The 27,961-nt window shown below is 36.3% G+C and overlaps 1 protein-coding gene across 2 annotated transcripts in view; it reads left to right on the top strand.

Annotated features, from left to right (window-relative positions):
- Positions 1-27,659, top strand: part of METTL14 (methyltransferase 14, N6-adenosine-methyltransferase non-catalytic subunit) — a 34,094-nt gene extending 6,435 nt beyond the window's left edge. Inside the window, exons 5-11 of one of the 2 annotated variants that reach the window (XM_003129231.7) lie at positions 381-468; positions 6,284-6,374; positions 8,160-8,301; positions 12,748-12,840; positions 15,408-15,524; positions 17,669-17,879; positions 26,153-27,659. In XM_003129231.7, coding sequence (XP_003129279.3) covers positions 381-468; positions 6,284-6,374; positions 8,160-8,301; positions 12,748-12,840; positions 15,408-15,524; positions 17,669-17,879; positions 26,153-26,457 — 1,047 coding nt within the window. In that variant the 3' untranslated portion in view covers positions 26,458-27,659. The remainder of the gene's footprint in view (positions 1-380; positions 469-6,283; positions 6,375-8,159; positions 8,302-12,747; positions 12,841-15,407; positions 15,525-17,668; positions 17,880-26,152) is intronic. The other variant, XM_084973085.1, reaches the window with a different exon arrangement.
- The last annotated feature ends 302 nt before the right edge of the window (positions 27,660-27,961 follow it).

Genomic DNA, 27,961 nt, shown 5'->3' with positions numbered 1-27,961 from the left:
AGTATTGGTGCCTGTAATCATTATATGCAGACTTGGCTTGAATAAAACCAAGTAGGTATTTATTACAGCATGGGATAAATAAGGTATAATACATGAGTTGATGGATGCAAAGCATTTTAACATAGGGCTTACCACACTATAAACACTATGTTAGCGGCTTTTTTTGGCTATTGCAACTACTGCTAAATTGTGTTTTATTATTTGCTTTAAAAGTAGAGTACTGTCTTTAGTAGTGTCTGTAGATAAGAGTAGTACTACCATTTTAGTGGTGATGTTTTCTTTTTTTTTAATCTATCACTTATATTTTGTTCGGCCTTATAATAAAAAATAAAGTTCAGAGTTAGCATACCTACCATTAATTATTTTGACTTTTTCTTTAGGGAACACAGAGTTTAAATCCCCATAATGATTACTGCCAACATTTTGTAGACACTGGACATAGACCTCAGAATTTCATCAGGGATGTAGGTATGTCAGATTCGTTGGGAATATGCTGTTGCTAGCTCATGATTACATGCATGTAATTATCCATTTTGTGGTTAATTTCTAACAAAATGATTTTTCCTGGCTTGGCTTCCCCTTTCCACTCTTAATACTTCTGGTACACGCTCTTTTTCTATCAAGCTGTGTTACTTTTTTCCTTCTTTCCTTTTTCCTTCTTTCCTTCATTTTGGTTCTGTGACTATCCCTTATTTTTATTTTACCTTCACTTACTACTTTGATGCTCTTTCTTTCTTTATGTAGATCTGATTTTCTGACCTGTATTATTTTCCTTTTCTCTAAAGAATTGTCTTTAACATTTCTTGTAAGGCAGGTCTGTTGGCAGCAAGTTCACTCAATTTTTGTTTGAGAAAGTCTTTATTTCTCCTTTACTTTTGAAAGACTAATTTTGTAAAATATAGAATTCTAGATTGGTGTTTTATTTCTTTCAACACTTTATATATTTTATTTCACTTCTTGCTTGTTTCTGGGAATTTGGATATAATTCTTAGCTTTGTTCTCAATAGGTAATTTTTTTTTCTTTCTGGTTTCTTTCAGGATTTTTCCTTTGTCTTTGATTTTCTGTAGTTTGAAAAATATGTATGTGCATATACATATGTATATATGTGTGTGTGTATTTACATATACATATATGTATATGTATAGTTGGCTTTTGTTTGTTTGGTTTGGGGGCATTTATCCTGTGGTACTTTCTGAGCTTCTTGAATCTGGGGTTTGATGTCTGACATTAATTTGGGGAAATTCTCAGTCATTATTGTTTCAGATATTTCTTCTGTTCCTCTTTCTGTTTTTCCTCCTTCTGGATATTTTCATTACATATTACACCTTTTGTAAGGTGTTGTCCCATATTCCTTGGATATTCTGGCCTTTTTTTTCCCCAATTTTTTTTTTTTTTTTTACTTTTCACTTTTTGAGATTTCTATTGAAATATCATCAAGCTCATATTCTTTCCTCAGCTGTGTCCAGTCTGCCAATAGACTGCATTTTTAAAAACAGTTTGAGATAATTCATGTACCATACAATTCACCCACTTAAAGAATATAATTCAGTTTTTAAAAAATATATATCTACAGGTTTATACAATTGTTACTGCAATCTTAGAATTTTTTTTTAAAAATTGAGGTATAGTTGATTTACAGTATTAAATAAGTTTTAGGTGTACCAATAGTGGTACAAAGATTATACTCTATTATAGTTATTATAAAATATTGGCTGTATTCCCTCTGCTATACAATATATTTTTGTTGCTTAGTATATGTGTAGAAGTTTATACCTCTTAATCCCCTACCCCATACGGCTCTCCTACTTTCTTCTCCCCTATGGTAACCACTACTTTATTCTCTCTATCTGTGAGTCGTTCTTTTTTGTTATATTCACTAATTTGTTTTATTTTTTAGATTCCACATATAAGTGATAATACACAGTATTTATCTTTGACTTAATTCACTAAGCGTAATACCCTCCAAGTCCATCTATATTGTCGCAAATGGCAAAATGTCATTCTGTTTTATGGCTGAGTAGTACTCCATTGTGTATATACACAGACACACATCATATCTTCTTTATTCATTTATGTGTTGATGGACGCTTTGAGTGCAATTGCTGATCATATGGTAGCTCTATTTTTAGTTTTTTGAGAACCCTCCATACTGTCTTCCACAGAGACTACCAATTTATGTCCTACCACCAGTGGATACAAGGGTTCCTTTTTCTCCACACCCTTAGAATATTTTCACCTCCCCTAAAGAATCTCAGTAGTTACTAGCAGTCAGTTCCCATTCCTTCTCCCACAGTTGCTCCCCAGCCTTAAGTAACCATTAATTGACTCTTGTCTCTATTGGTTTGCCTATTCTAGACACTTCATGTAATTGAATGAAGTGTAATATCACTTCATTGTGATATTTTGTGACTAGGCTTTTTTCACTTAACAATGTTTTCAAGTGCCATTGATGTTGCACATGTATCAGTACTTTATTTCTTTTTTTTGCCGAATAATACTCCACTGTATGTTCATACCGCATTTTTTAATCTATTCATTTGGTTGTTTCCACTTTTGACTATTATAAACTCTACTGTTATGAATATTCTTATAAAGGTTTTTTGTGGATGTATGCTTTCATTTCTCTTGGGTATGTGCTTGGGAGTGAAATTGCTGGATCATGTGGTAATTCTGTGTTCCTACTTTTTGAGGAGCTGCTCAACTGTTTTTCAGGGCACTGGACCATTTACATTCCTACCAACAATATGTGAGGGTTCCAGTTTCTTCCCATCCTTGACACTTTCTACTATCTGTCTTTTTAATTCTAGCCGTCCACTATGAATTAGTATTTCATTGTGGCTTTGATTTGCTTTTCCTTAGTGACTAATATTAAAAACCTTTTCATATGCTTATTTTCCCACTTAAATACCTACTTTGGAGAAATGTCTCTAAACTGCTTATTTTTTAAATGGTTATTTGTCTTTTTATTATTACATTGTAAGAGTTTTTAATATATTCTTAGTAGAAATCCCTCATTAGGTGTATGATTTATAAATATTTTCTTCTGTTCTGTGGGTTGTCTTTTCACTTCCTTGATGGTATCATTTGCAACACAGACATTTTTTTTTTGTCTTTTGTCTTTTTGTTGTTGTTGTTGTTGTTGCTATTTCTTGGGCCGCTCCCGCGGCATATGGAGGTTCCCAGGCTAGGGGTCCAATCAGAGCTGTAGCCACCGGCCTATGCCAGAGCCACAGCAATGCGGGATCCGAGCCGAGTCTGCAACCTACACCACAGCTCACGGCAACGCCGGATCGTTAACCCACTGAGCAAGGGCAGGGACCGAACCCGCAACCTCATGATTCCTAGTCGGATTCGTTAACCACTGCGCCACGACAGGAACTCCAAACACAGACATTTTAATTTTGTTCCTGATATGGTTCAGTGGGTTAAGAACCTGACAAAGTGTCCCTGAGGATGTGGGTTTGATCCTTGGCCTTGCTCAGTGGGTTAAGGATCGGGTTTTGCTGCAAGATGTGGTTGAGGTTGAAGCTCGGATCCTGTGTTGCTGTGGCTGTGGCCTAGGCTGGCAGCTGCAGCTCCAATTCAACCCCTAGCCTGGGAACTTCCGTACACCATAGGTGCAGCCATAAAAATCAGAAACTTTTTAAAAATTCCAATGTTATCCACTTTATTTTTTTCTTTTGTTGCTTGTAAACAACATGTAGAAACTATTTTCATGGGCAAAATTTAGATGTGGCATAATAGGTTGTGATAGTGGTAAGTGAAAATGTCTGTCACAGAGTGACAAGTATACATGCACTTATGTAGGACATGTATGTAAATATATATAGTTTTATGAGGAACTTAAAATAGTCAATCTCATGGAAGTAGAGAATAGAGCAGTGGTTTTCAGGGGCTGGAGGAGAGAAAAATTTGGAGTTGCTCATTCAGTTGGTATAAAGTTTGAGTTATGTAAGATGAATTCATTCTACAGATCTTCTGTATAGCAAATAGCCTGTGGTCAGCAGTACTGTTGACTATAGTCGACAACACTTAAAAAAATTTAAGAGGGTTGGAGTTCCCGTTCTGGCTCTGTGGTTAACGAACCCAACCAGTAACCATGAGGTTGCGGGTTTGATCCTTGGCCTTGCTAAGTGGGTTAAGGATCCAGCATTGCCGTGAGCTGTGGTGTAGGTTGGAGACATGGCTCAGATCCTGCATTGCTGTGGCTGTGGCTTAGGCCAGTGGCTACAGCTCCAATTCAGCCCTAGCCTGGGAACCTTCATATGTCATGGGTGCAGCCCTAAAAACACGAAAGACAAAAAAAAAAAAAAATTTAAGAGGGTAGATTTCTTATTTAGTGTTCTTACTACACACGCATACAAACCAGATGAAACCAAAGAAACTTTTGGAGGTTATTAATATGTCTTACTTTGATTGTGGTGATAGTTTCACTGGTATATGCATATTTCCAAACTCATCAAATTGTATACATTAAATATGAGTTAAATATGTAAGTTTTTTGTTTATCAGTTATACTTCAATAGGAGTTCCTGCTATGGCACAGCAGGTTAAAGATCCAGTGTTGTCTCTGTGGTAGCGTGGGTTCGGTCTCCAGTCCAACACAGTGGTTTAAGGACCGGGCATTGCCACACCTGTGGCGTAGATTGCAGCTGTGGCTTGGATTTAGTTCCTAGCCCAAGAGCTTCCATATGCTGTGGGTGCAGCCATTGAAAAAAAAAAAATGATCCTTCAATAAAGAAGTTTTTTGTTTATCAATTATACTTCAATAAAGCTTTTTTTTTTGTTATGATGAGTTGTATAACCAAATTTCATATCAGCCTTTCTGTTTTTAAGGCACTTATTTCTCCAGGGCAAAGAAAATGTACTTAGGAAACTATTATGGATTGAGAAAAATTTGTACCTTCTTTTTTGTATATGATTGAGAGCTGTCTCTGCTGTGACCAAAACTTGACTGTAATCACATCTTCAAACTTATTTCATTTGAAATTTGATCTCTAACCATTGATTGAGGAGGCTTTACAAAATCTTTCACTTTTTTACTCTTTGATATTAAAGTTATTAAAATGTACTTTAGGTTTTTAATTTAAGATGTTTATATAATATATATTGTTATGGGAGTTCCCATTGCGGCTCAGTGGGTTAAGAACCTGACTAGTGTCCATGAGAACATGGGTTTGATCCCTGGCCTCACTAAGTGGGTTAAGGATCCCATGTTGCCATATGGGTCACAGATGTGGCTCAGATCTGGTATTGCTATGGCTCTGGCAGCTGCAGCTCTGATTTGACCGCTGGCCTGGGAACTTCCATAGGCCACAGGTGTGGTCCTGAAAAAAACAAATTATATTGCTATGAATATACTTCTTGCAGGGGAGAAAGAAAAAAGCAAATAAGAGCTTTTAGGAATCTTTGATAGTCAAAGCCCTACTTATCGTTACAATTGTTTATGTAGGCATTATGCTGTTTTACCTAAAATTTCTTATGAGGCTCAAAGATTTAACTATTTTTGAGGACATGGGAACAATGAGTTTCCTCTTTCTAACTTATGGGAGTTATAGATGTTTTTTAAGGTCCCAAGCTTGAAAATTTATTTGAGGATTTGGTTTATAGTAACAAGGAGATGTGAGAGCTTTAAAACTGTAAATATTGATGTAGGAAATATTCTTAGAGAAAACAGATTGTCTTGGAATTGGTAGTACAACTGAGATAAGTAATCAGACTCATTTTCTGCTGTTACAGACTCATCATCTTCTTAATAAGATTTGTTCTGGAATTGTGTCCATAAAGCACAGCCAGTTAACTTAAGATCATCAGTAGTAAAGAAAAGAAATCCTCATTTTCTTTGCATAACTAAGAAACTAAGTAAAAATCTTAACAATCACTAGGAGATTCATTAAGAGAAAGAATTTTTATTTAGTAAAAAGAAAAGGAAAAAAGCATGATAGAAAAAATTTGTTTATTCTTTTCCTGAGAACAGAATGGCTAAACTTGATGCTCTAAGCAGATTGTTTAATTTAATAAACATGAGGAATTAAATGGTTTGTTGACTTGATCTGGTCTTTAGAAACCTGAGTGTTTGCCTGCATGTGGCTTTAGTGTCATTAGGTATAAAATGTCTATATGAAATGTTGAAAAATACTCAAAGTTAACTTTTTTTTTAAAGGATATAAGAATGATGAGGTAGCTGTGTATTGTTTTGTTTTCCTGAGAGGGTTCATCACCTTTGAATTCGCTGATACTCAGTTGTCTTGAAATTTAGAATTTACTGTTTTTCCTCCTCAGGTTTGGCCGACAGATTTGAAGAATACCCTAAACTGAGGGAGCTCATCAGGCTGAAGGATGAGTTAATAGCTAAGTCTAACACTCCTCCTATGTGAGTGAGTTTTTTAAAATTCCAATCTTAGGCTTAAAATATCAGTCCTTTGTTTGTTTGTTTGTTTCTTGCTTGCTTTTTAGGGCTACACCCACAGCATGTGGAGTTTCCCAGGCTAGGGGTCTAATCAGAGCTATGGCTGCCGGCCGACACCACAGCCATAGCAACGCAAGATCCGAGCCATGTCTGTGACCTACATGACAGTTCACGGCAAGGCCGGATCCTTAACGTACTGAGCGAGGCCAGGAATTGAACCCATGTCGTCATGGATACTAGTCGGGTTCGTTAACCACTGAGCCATGACAGGAAACTCCCCAAAAATATCAGTCTTTTTATCCTGTAACCCTTCTGTTTGAAAAAAATTCAGCACCTCTGTAGGGTTAACATACTGTCTTTTTTCTATATTGCAAAATGTATTATTTAAAACTCCAGTGCTGAGTATACAATGGGTTCTCATTTAATTTTTTTGCCAGGTGTCTAAATAGATAATTTACTTACAGTGTCTTTAAATGTTTATCTCTTAGAAAATATTTGTATTCTTGACTATCTTAAAATGTTTGTAAATGACTTTTCTTCTCAAAAATTATTTATTGAAAAAAAATTTAGAAAACTTAGTGAAGGAAGAGAATATGAAAATTAATTATAATTCAGCATCCAGGGATACTATTCTTAACATTTGGGGATTCAGAAATTCATCTTAGGAGTTCCCATTGTGGCTCAGCAGTAATGAACCCAACTAGTATCCATAAGGATGTGGGTTCGATTTCTGGCCTTGCTAAGTGGATTGAGGCTCCAGCATTGCTGTGTGCTGTGGGGAAGGTCACAGATGCCGCTTGGATCCTGTGATGCTGTGACTGTGTTGCAGGCTCGAAGCTACAGCCCCTATTCAACCCCTAGCCTGGGAACTTCCATATGCCATGGGTGCGGCCCTAGAAAGACAAAAAAAAAAAAAAAAAAAAAATCGTTTTAACCTTTGCCAAACAGAATAACATTTCCCTCAAAAAAAAAATGTGCGTAAGGTCTTTGAAATTGGAGAAACTGTTTATTTCACATTTAGCTTACTTTGAACTTATTTGTACATTTAACAATTTGCCAAAATGTATACTGTTAATGATTAGAAGAAACACAAAGAAGTCTGAGTTTTTGGAAAAAATAGTAGCAGAATAATAGTCATACTATTTAAAAATACTTAACATTTAAAGTATTTTATATTTATATTTAAAATACTTTTATATTTTTATTAAAATACTTTTATTCTAAAGGTTATGTGGAAATAACCTTTAAGTAAAGGCTAGTATTAATTTATACTAAGTAGCTGGAAAGGACTATAAACATTATCAAACAAGCAAAAAAAATTATGTCCATCTTCAGGAACTCTTTTTTTAGAGAGAGGAATTTAAAACTTACGGACAGTTTTTCTGACTTGACAAAACAGTTGAGGAAAAAGTAATGTGATAGACCTTGGAATATTCAGTTGATAATGAAAAGGGGCTCTGAGCCTTACATCTGTGTCTGGATTTTCAGTGTAAAAATGAGAGAAGTATAGATTCTGGATGTTTGTGGGAGATTATGCTTTTACTCTGTAGTGTGATTATGTCCGTGACCTAGGGAAGAGCCTTGGTAGATGGTTTATACTGTCTGTACTGATGAAAGAGCCACTCCATGAAAAGGTATTTAGTGATTAGTTCATGATGACTTTGTAAGTAGTTTTTAGGAAATAATAAATTTCTTTTATTACCATCTGTAAAGTATTTGAAATACTCTTTTTATGCTTTAATCAAACAGGTACTTACAAGCAGATATAGAAGCCTTTGACATCAGAGAACTAACACCCAAATTTGATGTGATTCTTCTGGAACCCCCTTTAGAAGAATATTACAGAGAGACTGGCATCACTGCTAATGAAAAATGCTGGACTTGGGATGACGTATGATGAAACTTTCTACGTTGTAATCAATTATTTAATTTTCAAATGAATATATTTTTATTTGATCAGAAAATAAGATTGTAAATATCCCTCCTTTTTTGGGATTCATATCAAGAGTTATAGTTTATATTACTGCTGAAGGTCCAAGGTACATTAACAAATTTTACATTATCTTTAGTCTGATTTTTTTTTTGGGGGGGGGGGTCTTTTCTAGAGCTGTACCTGTGGCATATGGAGGTTCCCAGGCTAGGGGTCTAATCAGAGCTGTAGCCACTGGCCTACGCCAGAACCACAGAAATGCCAGATCTGAGTCTCGTCTTCGAACTACAACACAGTTCACGGCAACACCAGCTCCTTAACCCACTGAGAGAGGCCAGGGATCGAACCTGCAACGTTATAGTTCCTAGTCAGATTTGTTAACCACTGAGCCATGACAGGAACTCCCGATTTATCTTTTTGAAGCTAAAGTTGAGCAGGTATTGAATAAATAGTCTATAGAAGATTCACAGTTCCAGTCTTAGAGTCCTTGGATGTATAGCTAGAAATAAGTCTAGAAACAGACTGAATAGTTGATAATTTTCTATACTTGGTTAGTTTTAGTAGTTATCAGAGTATATATATATGTATATAAAAACATAATTTCTACTCTAAGGAACTTACAGTGTAATAGTTAAAAAGGATATATAATTTCAGTATAATATAATTGTGATAAAGTTATATTTTCCTAAATAAAATGAAAGAAACTGATAACTTCAGTTAATTACATAAAGTTAGCTGTTTTTACTGATCATTTAAAAAAATAACAAATGTTTATTGAGAACTGCTCTGTACTAGGCAACTAGTTACTAGATATTCAAAGATAAGTAAGACTTAGTATTTGGCCTTAAGGAGCATGCAGTTTATTGGGAGAAACATTGATCTAAATTGCATTATTTTGTTAGTTCATTCATAGCGGACTGCATAAGGTGATCTGAGAAAAACTGACCAAGTCTGGGAATATGGGGCCGTAAACAGAGAGGAGGTGATACATGAATAATATAAATAGATTAGTTGGATTTGGCCCAATGAAGAAAAGGGTGGGATAGGGGTCCCAAGCAGAAGGAACAGCAAGAGCAAAAGGGGTGGAGGCAAAGATGAACTGGGGAGCTCTGTGTAGATTAGTATTGTTGGAACACAGATCAGGACCGTCTTGAGATGCTGTCTTCTTAGAAGCTTGGATTTTGATCGTGAAGGCATTAAGGAGTCTTTGAAAGGCTTTAACCAGTTTAGAAAAATGATCAGATTAGTGTGTGGAAGGGGATGAACTAGAGAAGTAAAGTCTGGGGAGGGGAGAGCAGTTAGAAGGCTGTAGCAGAGGCTTAGTTTGGAGATGAAGGGACCCTGATTTAGGGTGATGGTTGTAAGAATAGAAAGGAGGTGGTAAATTCAGTAATGTTTAGTAGATACTTCTGGTGAGATCCTATGGTTACAATTAGGGGAAGAGTTATGGATGATTCAAAGGTTTGAGTCTTGGGATAAGTGGGTTGAGTTATCACTAGCCGAGGGAGTTGATTTAAGAAGAGGAGCAGGATTTGAGGGGTTAGATAATACTGAATGTTGATTTTGAGGTGTGAGATATTCACATGAAGGTTATGATAGTATTTAAGGACAGGCAGATCTGGTCATCTCAGAATACAGATTTTAGAGGGTTAGCACATTAAACCTATGAGAATAAATTCATTTGACCTGAGACAGTGTCTCAGTTAAGATAGTATGGATTGACAGTAAAGCCTCAGGAAACTTTTACATGTAAGAGGCACATGTAAAAGAGATGTGAAAAGAATGGGTCAGAGGTGAATGAGGAGAACCAAGAGAATACGAATATCATGGAAGGTAGGGGAATAGGAAGTTTCAAGGAGAGTGTGATCAGGAGCATTAAACACAGAAGAGAGGGAAGAAAAAGAGACTGTGTTTCTAGGAAACTGCCTTCTTTTTTTTTTTTTTTTTTTTTGTCTTTTGTTGTTGTTGTTGCTATTTCTTGGGCCTCCCTCGGCATTATTGTTGTTGTTGTTGCCATTTCTTGGGCCGCTCCCTCGGCATATGGAGGTTCCCAGGCTAGGGGTCCAATCAGAGCTGTAGCCACCGGCCTACGCCAGAGCCACAGCAACGCAGGATCCGAGCCGCGTCTGCAACCTACACCACAGCTCACGGCAATGCCGGATCGTTAACCTACTGAGCAAGGGCAGGGACCGAACCCACAACCTCATGGTTCCTAGTCGGATTCGTTAACCACTGCGCCACGACGGGAACTCCGCCCTTTTTTTTTTTTTTTTTTTTTTTCAGTGGGTTCGGGGAGGGAGTTTTGGTGGTGGCCTTACCCACAGCATGTGGAAATTCCTGGGTCAGGGAACAAACTTGTGCCACAGTAATGACAATGCCAGATCCTTAACCCACTGCGCTATCATGGAACTCCCTTAGAAAATTGCTTTGAATCCTTGTACATCCTCTTCTGAGTAATGGTAGCTACGGTTGTTAATATTACTTATTCTTCAAGATATACCTTCAGTTTTTTTCTCCTTGAAGCTTTTCCTATCAGCTTCAGTACCTCTGACACTTTTATTTACATTTTATTTTCATTTTACTTCATAAGTTTTTACTCTCCTCTGATAAGTGTAATCTGTGTTTATTGTTGAAATTTAGGGAGGTATAGAGTATGTAGTATCCCCAAAACTTAAGGTTAAAGAAGTAATGCTCTTGATATTTATCCTGAGAGGTTTTCCAGTTAAGTTGCACAAATTTACCTGCCTACCAGTAGTATATGAAAAATACCTGTTTCGTGAGTTCCCGTTGTGGTGCAGCAGAAACGAATCCGACTAGGAACCATGAGGTTGCAGGTTAAATCCCTGGCCTCGCTCAGTGGGTTAAAGATCCAGTGTTGCTCTGAGCTGTGGTATAGGTCACAGACTCAGCTCAGATCTAGGCTTGCTGTTGCTGTGGCGTAGGCTGGCAGCTATAGCTCCGATTAGATCCCTCGCCTGGGAACCTCCATGTGCTGCAGGTGTGGCCCTAAAAAGCCAAAAGAAAAAATCTGTTTCACCATATCTTCATTAAACTGATTAATAATATAAAAGCAATTCTTTGTCAATTTAGTCAAAAAGAAAAGAAAATTGAAAAAACTAATCTTATTATATCTTCAAATAGTAGTTAGGTTAAACTTTGACAATCTCTAAGGTTTGGTCAGTGAAGACACAAGAGCTTAAATTATGTATGACGAACTAATAGATTTTTTTAAAGGAATTCCATTTTATATGCATATTGAAGTTTCATCTGGCCCCAGAGCCCTGAGCTCTGTGATGATGATATGTGATGATATTCTAAAGAAAGTGCCAGTAGCTAATACAAATAAAATATAAATAAGAAAAGTATTTGGGTTTCACAAGTATTCTTTTTCACATTAGAGTGTCAGAAGTGGTTAGTGTGTGTTGGTTAAAATACCAGCATTTAGCATTTATGATTGCAAAGTCAAGAGAGTAATTTGCTTAATATTCTTCACTGATGTGTGTCATCACTTCTCTTTAGCCATACCATGTATAAATGTGCACAAGAATATATGTGTCAGCGTGTGTTACATATTTATTCATGTTCCTATGGGACTATTAGAGAAGGAGATTTATCAAGACTTATAAAATTGAATAGGTTTATGCCTATTGTAACTTCCATTATTGCTGTTGAATAATGTTTTTCTGCCTAGGTAAGTAAAAGATGGTTATGTTCTTTTCCTCAGAATTTAAGATATTCTTAATAAATGAAACTAATAAATGTTTGGCTGAGCCATGGTCTCTGAAACTTCCTGTGACAGAAAGCTGAAAGAAAAAGAATACCATATAAAATGGTTGCTTTTATAGTCATTTATATAAGTATATAGTATTCACAAAATTTAGAGATTTAATTATTGAAGAACTTTTTGAAATGTGACACATTGAAGACATACAAAGCAAACAAAATATGTATTTTTTTGACATTTCAGACTTAAAGTAGTCAATATAATGAAATGGGTGTATTGATTTATTTTATTTAGAACTGCTCTACTGGAAACCAAGGCCTCCCCAAACATTTGTTGTTAGCTTTTATTTTAATTTTTCCCCTAACTTTGGAGTAATTTAATCCCTTTTCATTTCAATTTCTCTTTCTGTAAATGGTAATAGGTTGTTCTCAAGCTATATCTTAAAAACTCCGTAATTCTCTAAGTATGGTTTCATATAGCTTCTGTACATATAAAGTCAAATGTATGTGTGTGTATGTATGTATATCATATGTGTTGTCTTAATACCAAATGAGAAAACAAGAGTAGAACATAGGATAAAATTTATTTTTCATTGTATTTTCTAGTGAAAATTAGTACATTTAAAGAACACGTTTATTGTGGTCCCGATAAATCTCAGTGGTTATTGTTTTGGTTTCTTACAGATCATGAAGTTAGAGATTGATGAGATTGCAGCTCCTCGATCATTTATTTTTCTCTGGTGTGGTTCTGGGGAGGGATTGGACCTTGGGAGAGTGGTAAGATGGTGTTTTTTAAAGTGGATTTTTTAATTCAGAAGAAAAAATATAATACAATATGTTGCATAAGAAGTTCAGAGATTAATTTTATTTTGTCCTTCATTTCTTGAATAGTACTAAAATATTCAGAAAATAATGCTTAGAAAAGCATGTGCAAAAGGCAGTACCCCTTAGTCAATTAACTAGCACTAGGGATGAATAAATCAAAATATGATTTATTAAAGCTTCATGAAGAGAATAGAGGTTTGAAATGAGAGCTCAAAAACAAGCAGCTTAGTGTCATTTACTGCTCAATGTTAGTAGCTAAAAAGTATTCTTCTGAATAACATTAACTGAATTCCAAATGGAAGTCAAATCAAATTGAAAAAATACCACAGCATCTGGAAAACAGAGTTTGATCAAAGGAATGAGAGTGAGAAAGAAGTTGTAACACCTCAACTTAAGTACCTTATCTTGTATTTCAAAACTTTTTTGTTTTTTGATTGGATTATTTTGGATTTCTAAATGGAAACAAAATAATATAAGCTTTTTTTATCCAAGAATAAGGGAAGCATTGTGGCTAGGTATTAGGAGTCTTTAGTTTTGGTCTCAATTCTGTTGTCCAACAGTGAAACTTGAGGTCAAGAGATACTTACTCTTGTGGTTTTCAGTTTCCTCACTTGTTATTGGATAATAATTTCCATTTGTAGGACATATTACTTGATATACAGCAAATGACCTCATTTAATTCTCATAATTTTAGGTGTCCATTTGACAGGTGAAGAATTTAAGTAGGATTCTATTGAGATAAACTTGGTTTCAAATCCTGAAATTCTACAATTGCTTTATATTCTCTGTATGAATAGCAAGTTTGAGACTGTTGGAAAACATCATTGCTTCTGCCATTTGTTAACTCCATGGTAAAACTATAACTCTATTCCAGTTGGATATCTATTTCATTGCTGGCACTCCTCTAAGATGCTATAGAAAAGCTATGAAAATAGAAACACACTATATGTTTTTATAGATAAATTGGTACTTAGCTTTTTTAGCTCTAATGTCTGTCTTTGGGCTTTCCTTCCGCTCACTAGATTAGGCTGAAATTGATTAGGAGATTTTATCTTATTTGTTTTTACGCAGTTTATCATATTGGTATAAGTAGATTTTGGCCAAAAACAATTACAAGAATAATTCAGTTTGAAAATACTCATGAGCTTTTGGTAAGTTGATTAGGGCATGTTGGACAGAGGCCATTGTGATATTTAGTGAATGTCCAGTGCAAAACACATATTGGGGGACAGGACAGATACTGATCTTGATTTTTGTGATTTTAAAGTAAATATCTAAGTTTTATTTTGAGGTGTATCTTGAGCATTCTTGAAGAGTGCGTATATTTTATGCTACACTGCACTTTATTTTTATTTGATCATAGTACCAACAATCTTGTATTACGCCATTTACTTATGTCCCCCTACTTTTGCTCTTAAATCAGCTTGGGGTAGGTCTGTATCTCATTTGTGTTATTATTCCCAGCAGCTAGCCATCACTTATATATGGTAGGCCTCAAAACACCACTCTGGGTGATGAATTAGCTGGTTTTCTTTTTCTTTTTCTTTTTAGAGCTGAACCTGCGGCATATGGAAGTTCCCTGGCCAAGAGTCAAATTGCAGCCACAGCTGAGGCCTACACAACCACAGCAGTGTGGGATCCGAGCCACATCTGCAACCTACGCCACAGCTTGCAGCAACGCTGGATCCTTAATCCACTGAGTGAAGCCAGGGATCAAACTTGCATCCTCACAGACACTGTGCCAAGTTCTTAACCCACTGAACCTCAAGGGGAACTCCCCGACTGGTATTTTTTGTGTGTTCATATGTAACAGATTTTAGGACACTAAGGTTCATATCTCTCTATTCTCTAGGTTATATAAAGATGAAAGTAAAATTTTACCCAGTAAAGGGAAAAAAAAAATATATATATATATAATAATTTTAAGTCTTTGAATTTTTGAGCTAATAGTATTAAATATATAAAATAACATTTTATAAGATTCATATGGAAAGAAGTAGTTACTTAGAACAGTTTTTGGCTTTGTCAGTGGACACACAATTGAGGTGGCAGGAATGAAGTTATCTTTTGAATTATATTTTGGTAGCTTCCAGTCTATTTTGTCAATGATTGTTCAGCAGTTAGTTGTCATTTTGCTGTTTTCATGAGAGGAGGTGGTTTGGAGTCCTTCTACTCTGCCATCATGTAAAAGTCTCTGAATTATTTTTTGATTAAAGAGGAGCTCAGTGTTTGCTTATCATTTAAAATCCACTTTCTGTTGATGACAGTGAGGTTAGTATTAAAGAATTGGAGTATCATGTAGTTCTCTGTTTTGATATTAACTATATATATTTTATTAATATCTAAAAGGTATATTTAAAGACTAGCATTTCTTTTTTTCTACTTCTGTTCTGAAACAAAATTACTGGTACGCCTTGGAATTTAGCATCTCAAACCTCTAGGAAGTTTTTAATGCTGGTTGGTTATTTTAAGTATTGTTTATTTCTTTTGGCTAAGGATTTTTTTTCTTTCATTTCTAGTGTTTACGCAAGTGGGGTTACAGAAGATGTGAAGATATTTGTTGGATTAAAACCAATAAAAACAATCCTGGGAAGACTAAGACTTTAGATCCAAAGGCTGTCTTTCAGAGAACAAAGGTATTGCCTTTACTATTTTGTTTTCTTTATTTTCATTTTTTCTCCCAAGCATTTCCAAATGACTGCATACTGTTTAATTAATTTTGCTGAAAAAGTCCTTAAGACTTGTATAAATGGCATTGAGCATTAAAGTAATACATCCAAGTTAATTTTAAAATATTTTATTTACTCAGATCAAACTAAACTGTGCTGGAGGAGATAATATGTATTCCTGCATGTCCTAAACTGCTTTTATTCTAAGTCAGATATGGGCTTTGGGTACTTTTTTTTTAAAATTATTTTTATTTTTTTTAATTACTCAATGAATTTATTACATTTATAGTTGTACAATGATCATCACAATGCAATTTTATAGGATTTCCATCCCAAAGCCCCAGCGCATCCCCTCACTCCCCAAACTGTCTCCTTTGGAATCCCTAAGTTTTTCAAAGTCTGAGTCAGTATCTGTTCTGCAAAGAAATTCATTGTGTCCTTTTTTCAGATTCCACATGTCAGTGATAGCATTTCATGTTGCTGTCTCACTGACTGACTTCACTTAGCATGATAATTTCTAAGTCCATCCACGTTGCTAAAAATGCCATTATTTCGTTCCTTTTAATGGCCGAGTAATATCCTCTTGTATACCACATCTTCTTTATCCACTTCTCTGTCAATGGACATTTAGGTTGTTTTCATGTCTTGGCTATTGCAAATAGTGCTGCAGTGGACATTGGATACATGTGTCTTTGTTTTGTTTTGTTTTTGTTTTTGTTTTGCTTTTTGCCATCTCTTGGGCCGCTTCCGCGGCATATGGAGGTTCCCAGGCTACGGGTCCAGTCAGAGCTGTAGCCACTGGCTCCAGTCGGAGCTGTAGCCACTGGCCTACACCAGAGCCACAGCAACACAGGATCCAAGCCATGTCTGCAACCTACACCACAGCTCATGGCATTGCCGGATCCTTAACCCACTGAGCAAGGCCAGGGATCAAACCCGCAACCTCATGGTTCCAGTCGGATTCCTTAACCACTGAGCCACGACGGGAACTCCACATGTGTCTTTTTGAGTCATGGTTTTCTCTGTATAGATGCCTAGGAGCGGGATTGCTGGATCAAATGGTAGTTCTATTTTTAGTTTTCTGAGGAATCTCCATACTGTTTTCTACAGTGGTTGCACCAATTTACAATCCCGCTAACAGTGTAATAGGGTTCTTTTTTCTCCACACCCTCTCTAGCACGTATTGTTTGTAGACTTTTTGATGATGGCCATTCTGGCTGGTGTAAGGTGGTACATCATAGTGGTTTTGATTTGCATTTCTGTATTAATGAGTGATGTTGGGCTTTTGGTACTTTTGACCCCCAGATTTTTTTCCTCTCTCTAGGCCCAGAAAAAAGAAATGGAGCAAAAAAACTCATAGCTGGCCAGCTGAGATTAATATTTCTCTCCCCTTCCCTTCTTCTTTTTCCTACATAAGAACGTAGACAAGAACCTCTGCTTTATAGGACTGCCTAGCTAGTTTTCAGGCTTTTAAGTTTGTCCTGTAGTCTTTCCCTCTTTAGAGAGCAAGCGGTGGAGGGTCTTTCTTAAGTCTTTCTTGGACTAGAAATTCTTTTGAAGGAAATTTAGGCCATCCTTACTTTTAGTTCATGGAATTAAGTGAGGTTAAATTTACTTAAACCATACTTCCATTATCCAGATTAAATAAAGCTCCAAGAACAAAGAAGAATTGTTTGATTTTCACATTTACTTATGTTGAGTATTTAGAAGTCTGTATCCATGCTTAAAAATCCCATCTCCATTTGAAAAAGCTTACACCTTGTATATACTTTTGATCCTGGATCATGTGAACATCATTTTAAGATTCCACAGTCAAATGCCATGTTCCCATAACTGCTGAAAACAAGTTATTATCAAGTGTTGCAAATAAAAGATCCCATAGTTGTTGACTCAGTTCTAAAATGTGATGGCCCCAGGTTCAATAGTATCAGGTCTAGCTTCCTTGATATTCTTCCCACATACAGAAATCCAGGGTTTTGCCCATAGAACTATCTCAGATATTCAGAGAAATGAGGATTGTTTTGGAATTGCGTACATCAGAAATGTAAAATGTTGTAACATATGCCTGTTGATGAAAAGGGATTAATCGTTGTGCTCTTACTGTTATTTAGGAACACTGCCTTATGGGAATCAAAGGAACTGTTAAGCGTAGCACAGATGGGGACTTCATTCATGCTAATGTTGACATTGACTTGATTATCACAGAAGAACCTGAAATTGGCAATATAGAAAAGCCTGTAGAAATTTTTCATATAATTGAACATTTTTGTCTTGGTAGAAGACGCCTTCATCTATTTGGACGAGATAGTACAATTCGACCAGGTAAGATGTCAGAGGAAAAAAACTTTTATAGTTCCTTGGAACATAGATGTTAAGAAGTAGCACACAGGAGTTCCTGTCGTGGCTCAGTGGAAACGAATCTGACTAGCATCCATGAGGACACAGGTTCAGTCCCTGGCCTCACTCAGTGGCTTAAGGATCCGGCGTTGCCATGGGTTTTGGTGTAGGTTGCAGACGTGGCTTGGATCCCGTGTTGCTGTGGCTGTGGTCAGTGGCTACAGCTCCAGTTCAACCCCTAGCCTGGGAACCTCCATATGCTGCAATTGTGGCCCTAAAAAGACAAAAAGAAGTAGCACCCAGTGCTTTGTAAAATAAAATTGTTAGGATATGTTCGATTCCTCTTCTTGATGCACTTAGAACATGCCAAGCTCATTCTTGTCTCACCACTCTTCCATGGTCCTCTCTGCTATCATGCAGACACCTGACAGACCTTTGTCACAACCCTGTCTCAATTAGCCAACGTCCCACTTCACTCCCTCCTCTCACCACTCTCTCTCCCTTTGATCTCTTTTCTTTTTCTTCATAAAGCACTTACTGTTAACTGAATTGTAGATTCATTTGAGCATATGTTTACTCTTTCTCTTTAGCATGCAGTCTCATGGAAAGCAAAGATTGTCTTATTCTCTTCTTTCTACCTGCCATTCAGGTTATTCAGTAAATACTGTGTTGAGCCAAGTGGACATTTGGTCCACACCAAAATGTCCTTGATATTTAGTCTTGTTTAAAACATCCATAAGATGTTTGGTCCATAAGGTCAGTGCCAAAAGGTTCTTGATATTTGGCCCTGTCCAAAACCATTTGGCATGGACCACATTTTCTCATTTGCTCTAGCTCTATCAGCTAGAAATTCTGTTTAGGAGTTCCTTTTGTGGCACAGTGGTTAACGAATCCGACTAGGAACCGTGAGGTTGTGGGTTCAGTCCCTGGCCTTGCTCAGTGGGTTAAAGATCTAGCGTTGCCGTGAGCTGTGGTGTAGGTTGCAGATGTGGCTCGGATACCGCGTTGCTGTGGCTGTGTTGTAGGCTGGTGGCTACAGCTCCGATTGGACCTGTAGCCTGGGAACCTCTATATGCTGCGGGAGCAGCCCTAGAAAAGGCAAAAAGACCAAAAAAAAGAAGAAATTCTGTTTAAAGATGAAAGGAGCCAGAATCTTACTTGTTTTAAATCTACATTTTATAAAAAGTAAAAGTTGAAAAAGTTACAGTAGTATAATTGTCCTTAGAAATACCTTAGAATTTAGAAACTCTGATGTTCATTCTGAAAAAAAGTGATCCTTAAAAGCTGCCTTATATACATAATCTATGTATATATGTGTAATATAATCTGTCCCTCCTCTCCCTACCTCTCCAGCCTAATCAGCTATTTCTTTGTGAATTGCTTTGATGAACTGATGGTCTCGAATTTCATAAAGTTGTGTAAAATGATAGAAAAATAAAACTACATTCTTTTTATGAATAAATATTTTGCATGTGAAATGTTTATTCTGGGAGTTCCCATTGTGGCTCAGCAGTAATGAACCTGACTAGGACCCATAAGCATGTGGGTTTGATCCCTGGCCTCGCTCAGTGGGTTAAGGATCTGGCGTTGCCGTGAGCTGCAATGTAGATTGCAGACACGGCTTTGATCTAGTGTTGCTGTGGCTGTGTCATAGGTCGGCACCTACACCTGCAATTTGACTCCTAGCCTGGGAACTTCCCTGTGCCGCAGGTGTGGCCCTAAAAAGCAAAAAAAAAAAAAAAAAAGAGAGGGAGGTTTATTGTGGATTTTGGCTTTAGAGAAAATGTTTCCTATATTTAAAAGTAAATGTTTTCTCTCCTGGCGGTTTGTTATTCAGGATTGAGTTGCTTAAATTATCATTTTGTTACTGCTTTTTGGCATAATATTGTGGTCATATAACACACACCTTAAGATTTCACTCATTTGTAGTTTGTTGAGATTTGCGTTTGATCCAATTTAAATAAATATTCCAAGTCCAGTTGATAGGAACATGTATTATTTTTGTTGTTGGTTGTAGTATTTATTTATTGCTGATTTATTTATTTATTACTGTAGTATTTATTTATTGTTGATTTCTGCCATGACTTTACTGATTTTTTTAACTGCTTATTCTGTGAGGAAGGTATATTAAATATGAAATTTATGGGTTGTGATTTTGTTTAGTTGTCAGTTTTTTATTTATATTTGCTATTCTGCTGTTAGATGTATATAATGTAGAATTTTTATGCCTTCCTAGTAGCTTGACCATCTTAATATTATGAAGTGTCCTTCTTTATCCATTGTTTCTTAGTCTAAATCTTGCTTCATCTGACATTATCATAGCTATCCCAGCTTTCTTTTGGTTTGTGTTTGCATCATATATTATTTCCATCTTATTTTCAGTCTTCTATAGCCTTACCTTTAAGGTGTATCTCTTGTGAACAACATATAGTTGGTTTTCATCCAGTTATTGTTATCTTTTTTTGTTTGTGTGTTTGCTTCCATGGCATATAGAAGTTCCCACACCAGGGATTGAACTCATGTTACAGCAGTGGCCCAGGCTACTGCAGTGACACCACCAGATCCTGCTGTGCCAATGAGAACTCCTTGTCTTTTTCTTTTAATTGAATTGTTTAATCAGTCTGTATTTAATGTAATTCCTGCTATATATGTCGTAATTACCATCTTACTGTTTGCTTTATGTTGTTACCACCTGTTTTATATTCCTTTTTCTCTCATTTCTTTGGCTTGATTCAGGTATTCTTATATTACTCATTTTTTTCTTTTTTATTAGCTTGTTAATTACATGTTCTTTTACTGTTCCCTCAGTGATTATCTTGGAAATTGCAGCATTCATCCTTGAATTATGAAATTCTAAATTAAAATAGTATGTTGATTTTTAAAGGGTGGCAATGCTATGGTTTAAACTTCATAGTTTCCTTAATCTTTTTGGCAAGTTTTGCTCAACGTTCAATTCTTGCATAAGTTATTATATATAAAGCTATAGAATGAGCTTTGAGTTGTTTAGACTTCCACTGTGCATAATGAACACCTTGTTTAGAAGTTTTGTGGATGATTTTATTCTCTTATCAAAGTAAAATATTTTGGCAGCAGAGCTTGTGACAAGCAAATGTTTTCTTTTCACTGGCTTAAAAGAAAGTAACATCAATAACATTCAGAAATTGGTTGTATTTCTTGATACTAAAAATGAAATATAAGAAAAGGAATATAAAAATACAATACCTTTTAAAATTGCACCCCCCAAAATTAAACCCCTAAGAATAAACCTGACCAAGGAGGTGAAAGACTTATATGCTGAGACCTGTAAAACACTCATCAAGGAAATTAAAGAGGAGTCAAAGAAATGGAAAGGTATGGGCTCCTGGGTTGGAAGAATTAATATTGTTAAAATGGCCATACTAGGAGTCCCATTGTGGCTCAGCAGGAACGAATCCAACTAGGAACCGTGATGTTTCAGGTTCAATCCCTGGCCTCGCTCAGTGGGTCAGGGATCTGGTGTTGCTGTGAGCTGTGGTGTAGGTCGCAGACATGGCTCAGATCCTGTGTGGCTGTGGCCAGCAGCTGTAGCTCTGATTAGACCCCTAACTTGGGAACCTCCACATGCCACAGGTGTGGCTCTAAAAAGAAAAAAAAAAAGCCATACTACCCAAAGCAATCTACAGATTTAATGTGATCCCTGTCAAATTACCCATGTCATTTCTCACAGAACTAGAACAAACAATCCAAATATTTATATGGACCATAACAGACCCAGGATTGCCAAAGCAATCCTGAGGAACAAAAACCAGGCAGGAGGCATCACTCTCCCAGACTTCAGACAGTACTACAAAACTACAGTCATTAAGCCAGTATGGTACTGGCACCAAAACAGACATTCAGACCAATGGAACATAATGGGGAACCCAGAAATAAACCCAGACACCTATGGTCAATTAACAAAGGAGGCAAGAATATAAAATGGGGAAAAGACATTCTCTTCAGCAAGTAGTGCTGGCAAAACTGGACAGTTGCATGTAAATGAATGAAACTAGAACACACCCTGACACCATGACAAAAATAAACTCAAGATGGCATAAAGACTTAAACATAAAACGAGACACCATAAAACTCCTAGAAGAGGACATTGGCAAAACATTCTCTGACATCAGCCATACAAATGTTTCCTTAGGTCAGTCATCCAAGGCAACAGAAATAAAAAATATAAATAAGTAAACCAATGGGACCAAATCAAACTTACAAGCTTTTGCACAACAGAGGAAACCATAAAACAAAAACAAACAAAAAAAAACCCGAAAAGACAACCTCAGAATGGGAGAAAATAGTTGCAAACAATGCAACCGACAAGAGCTTAATCTCCAAGATATACAAGCAACTTACACAACTCAACAGCAAAAAAAAAAACAACTCAATTGAAAAATGGGCGAAAGACCTGAATAGACATTTCTCTGAAGACATATGGATGGCCACAGGCACATGAAAAAATGCTCAACATCACTAATTATTAGAGAAATGCAAATCAAAACTACAATGAGGTATCACCTCACATTGGTCAGAATGGCCATCATTAATAAGTCTACAAATAGCAAATGCTGGTGAGGGTGTGGAGTAAAGGGAACCCTCCTACACTGTTGGTAGGAATGTAAATTGGTGCAGCCACTATGGAAAACAGTATGGAGGTACCTCAGAAAACTAAATGTAGAACTACATTATGATCCAGCAGTCCCACTTCTGGGCATATATCCAGGCAAAACTTTCATTCAGAAAGATACATGCAGCCCTGTGTTATCTACAGAACAGAAACAAACTCATGGACATAGAGAACAGATTTGTGGTTGCTAAGGGGCGGGGGAGGAATGGGATGGACTGGGAGTTTGGGGTTAGTAGATGCAAACTCTTATATTTGGAGTGGATAAGCAATGAGATCCTGCTATATAGCACAGGGAACTATGTCTAGTCACTTATGATGGAACATGATGGAGGACGAAGAAAAAGAATATATATAACGTGTATATATATGAACTATATACTGTATATCAACTATAATGGAAAAAATAAAAATCATATAAAAAAATAAATGGGGAGTTTCCATTGTGGTGCAGCGGAAATGAATCCGACTAGTATCCACAAGGGTGCAGGTTCGATTCCTGGCCTTACTCAGTGGGTTGGGGATCTGGCATTGCCATGAGCTGTGGTATAGGTCAAAGACACAGCTCAGATGCCAAGTTGCTGTGGCTGTGGCATAGGCCGCTGCAGCTTGATTCAGACCCTAGCCTGGGAACTTCCATATGCCTCAGGTGTGGCCCTAAAAAGCAATCAATCAATCAATAAAGGAAGTAGAAAACTTTAAAGAAAAAGCAAAACCATTTGAAGAGTAAAAGCAAACATCAAACAGATGGTAATGTTTTAATAATTGAAAAGTCATTGTAACAACATTAAAGAAAGTTTGAAGAGGAAAAAAAATTCAGTCTATTTCCAAGAATTAGTTTCATTTGTTATTACATAATACTTTCCAGTCGTCCTGTATATACAGATATTTAGATAACTATAGTCATCATGTAATTTTCTCAGTATTATGTCAAGTGTTTTTCTACATTTTAAATAATTATGATCATTTATTGGCTTTGTAGCATTATTTTATTTATTTTTATTTTTGTAGCGCTACAGGTGCAGCATATGGAAGTTCCCAGGCTAGGGGTCGAACTGGAGCTATAGCTGCCAGCAGCAACATGGGATCCAAATTGCAGCCTACACCACAGCTCAAGGCAATGGACTGAGTAGGGCCTGGGATCAGACCCACATCCTTGTGGATATTAGTTGGTTTCTTTTCTGCTGAGTCTCAATGGGAACTCCATATAGTATTATTTTAATTAAAGTTTTTTGTTTTTAAAAACCTGAGTGGAAGAACCTAAGAAGTAGAATAGATATTTTTAAGTATAGTTATATGTATAAGCATAAACAGCAACTAAAACAGACATTTAGCTCGATGCCAGTTTATTATTTATAATATAGTGGGGGTTTTCTCCCGCCATTTAGCTGTGGCCACTTTACCCACTTTGGATTATAGGATATCCTTCTATCTATAGCTATGCCAGTGTACCTCAGAGGTACAGATTTTATTTTTTGTTTTGTAAACTGCCATCTTTATCCTTGTCCATTCTTGCAAAAAAAAAAAAAATAGTATTAGCTATAGTAAGACAAAATTAGGAAGGAATATCTGCTTGGGGAAATTATAGGTAGTTAGAGGTTAATCAAGTAAATAGTAGTAGGAGCAATTGAGAGAAGTCTGCTCAAGAGGCCTTAATTTATTTGGGTTGAATCCTCAAATACTTCTTCCTTGAGAAGGTGCTCTAGGATGTATCACATATACTGTAGGAATACTATTTACCATTGCTTTAAAAGGTTTAAAAACTGCTATACTGTCAAATACTCTGAAGCCAGGCTAATTTAAACTTACTTGGTTCTTGCTAATACTCTTAAAAATTGTAATAACGTGTTGCAGTGAAGCATTCGTGGGTTGGAGGCTAGGTCCTTTGTAGGTTTCTCTGTAAAGATTTGCATGTCTTATTTATGTAAGGGACAGTATAGCATGAAAGAGACAGTATTAACTATTCTTATTACATCTTCCAGTTTTCTCCTTTTTTACTCCTTATGTGCTGTATTCCGCAATACCACGTATGTGCCAAAAAGCAAACCAGAAGGGAACAAGTAAAAGTGTCATAGTTTCAGTTGTCAGTGAGACAACACAGGTGTGTGGGGTGCTCTTTCATCTGATTGGGTGCTTCTCTGCTTAGCAGGGTATCTACTAGATGAGACATAAGACGCACAGTATGATTTACTTGTTACTTCTTCAAACATTATAAATCTTCTTATTCTGTGCACTGTTAGATACTGATGATTTTTTTAGATGAGCAAAATTTTGTGCACAAATTGCTAGTACATTCTAGAATGTGGTCCTAGTAAAATATTTTGCTTTTTATATATAATGGACCTAATGTTCTAAGAAATATCCTTGACAGTGACATGGTAGAAATATTGTGAACATGCTCATCTTTCAGATGAAGAACCTAATTCTTAGACATTAGTCAACCTGCCGTACTGAGCAAGAATCACCACACCCAGAGAACCCTGAAGCATGATGTCTCTATCAGGCATTTATAGCTAATTTGTAGTTCCCCCCATGCCAGATACAATTCAGTTGAACAGAAATCATTCTTATTATAAGCAAAGTTGTCTAGCAGTTTAGTTGACATAAATACCTTTTAACCCATAGAAATACAGTTACGATGAAAATTCTGGGAGAGATGATTTTTGTTTCATGGAAGATGTATATTTGAAGTGGATGTTGAAGGATGGAATTTTCAAGAGTTTAACAGGATAGAAAAATAACAGACACAGAGGTGGAGATGAGTATGGAAACAGTTACTATGGTGGTTCATTGCTTTTACTCAAATGAAGGTGTCATGAAAAGCATTAATGAGCTATATGATTGGAAAGCCAGTTCAAGCCTCATTGTAAAAGACTTTAGATTCCATATTTATAAATTTGGGCTTTGTGAGAAACAGAGAAGTGACATAGTTAAGCTTTGCTTTAAAAGGCATTCCACTTTTGAGGAGATGTTGAGAGAGCATTACAGTATATATGTATGTCTGTTACATGTGTAGGGGACTAGCCTAGTGGAAAAATAAAGACAGATTTAAGGATGGCATAGAAATGACAAGATGGGAATGAATAGGAGCAACATGGTAGTGGTTGAATTTCTAAGAACTATCAGCTGGGTTAATGTTGTGATTGGAAAGAGTAGAGGCAGAAGTTAGTTCCAGGATGATAATCAGAAAACTATGGTACCATTTCCACAAGTAGGAAGGTGATATAAAATTTATTAAATTTTCATTAAGCCCAAACTTAATATGGTGTTTGACGTATTTTTTTCCTAAATACTATTCTCACAGAGTGTGAAATATGGATGGCAATAAGGAGGAAGGTTATATTACAAAAGTTACAGTCTAGAAGGAGAAACAAGATATGTGTATGTGTGTGTGTGTGTATATATATATATATATATATATATATATATATATATATATATATATGAAATCTTTTATGACCATGATTAAATGCCATGTGTTCTATAGAAAAAGATCGATATTGGGTGAATGATAGGGACATCTTTAAGACTCCACTAGAAATTTGAAATATCTCATAAAGGAGCAATAACAGAGAAGTGAAAAAAAAATCTTTTTTTTCCCTTCCATTTGCAGGCTGGCTGACAGTTGGACCAACTCTTACAAATAGCAACTATAATGCAGAAACATATGCATCCTACTTCAGTGCCCCAAATTCCTACTTAACTGGATGTACAGAAGAAATTGAGAGACTACGACCAAAATCACCTCCTCCCAAATCTAAATCTGATCGGGGAGGTGGAGCTCCCAGAGGAGGAGGAAGAGGTGGAACTTCTGCTGGCCGTGGGCGAGAAAGAAATCGATCTAACTTCAGAGGAGAAAGAGGTGGTTTCAGAGGAGGCCGTGGAGGAGCACACAGAGGTGGCTTTCCACCTCGATAGTTTTTTAGGATAATGATCCTATTTATGCCCCGTACCTTCTTTATTATAGTTTGTATTTCATGTGGGAGACACTGTTTAGAACTCTTTTCCAGCTTGCACATTGCCTTAGTTTCTCAAAGCTGCAGGAATATCCTAGCTAATCTCCTTTGCATTTGCCACTGTCTAGTTTTGTCCAGGATAAACGAGTCATCCTGTCCTGTCTTTTGTCATGTTCCCATAACCGAACAGAATGCAACAACACAGATACCTTCACTTTCAGAGGCTGAGTTTATTCTGATAGATTTCAGCTAATTACCGAAGCTTTTGCTTTTCAGAAATGCAGTGAGCGGTGAAAAAGACCCAATCTGGAGGATCATACGAGTGCTGACAGTAGTTAATAATGGGCATCCTGCCACTGCTATCACAGCAAATGGGAAGCTATTTGGGAGCCTTGATGGAAGGAGCTGGGACAGATGGTAAACTTCTGTTAGGGTTTTAAAATATTCTTGATGAAACAATAAAAAGAGGCTTCTTTTTTCTTTCTTTATAAAAAATTTAAATAAATTCATATTATTTGACTACAGAAGAAATTGAGAGATTTGGGATAAAATCACCTCCTCCAAAATCTCAGTCTGATCAAGGAGGTGAAGCTCCCAGGGGTGGGCAGGGAAGAGGTAGGAGCTAAAGGGCAGACTTTAAAAAGCAAAAAAAAATGCTCCTTATGAACTCAGATGACTGTAGATGACTCTTGGTCATACTTCCTAAGAAGCAAATGAAGACAAATATCCAAGTGCTAACCTTTGGTCTGGAGTTGAACTTGGATTGACTTTGAAAGCAGTTTCATATTCCTTAGCAAAATAAAAGAATTGGGAGCAACAGAGACACCTGGTTATCAGGTACTTGGTTTGAACATTTTGGAGAATAAAGTACTCGGTAATGGGGAAATGACATACATCTTTAAACTTGTTATGAAGAAAGCATGTAAAAGCAATTATGGAAAACCCTCCACTTCGGAAGACAGCTTGGAAATGGAACTGCAATTGCCTTTTAAGGGACTGGTTTTGCAGATAAGTTAGTTTTGTAAGATTTTAGGCTGTCATTTCACTTTCTGTACTGTAACCCCTGTTTTAAATGAATTTGCTGTATGAAATAATACCATTATTGATAAATGTATTTTTATTTTGTGTATGTTTTTTTCTAATGAAACTTTAAAACCTTTGAAATTTGGGAGTCTCTTTTCTGTTGGAATTGTTACAAATGAAAAAGGTATCTTTGAGTAGCCATTCTGTGTTTTTCACTGGCTCATAAAATGAAGTTATGTTGTATCTACCAAAGACTTATTTGAACATAAGGACTAAATTATAGAAATAGGGTTGAGATCCTTAAAAGCCTGATGAATTTTAACTTGCTTAAGCTGTTAGTGTTTTCTAGTACAACCAGCCTTCGACTCACCCCTTTCTTGATATAAATATGATATAGAACTGTTGGTTAGAGTTTTTACTGAAATGATGGTATATTTTCAGCT

The sequence above is a fragment of the Sus scrofa genome, chromosome 8, assembly GCF_054392235.1.
Source record: "Sus scrofa isolate SSC_HxYL_T2T_F1_AM1 chromosome 8, Sscrofa_HxYL_maternal_Yorkshire_Landrace_v2.0, whole genome shotgun sequence".
NCBI lineage: Eukaryota > Metazoa > Chordata > Mammalia > Artiodactyla > Suidae > Sus > Sus scrofa.
Note: the sequence above shows the minus strand (reverse complement) of the source record. Positions and strands in the feature narration are given on the sequence as shown.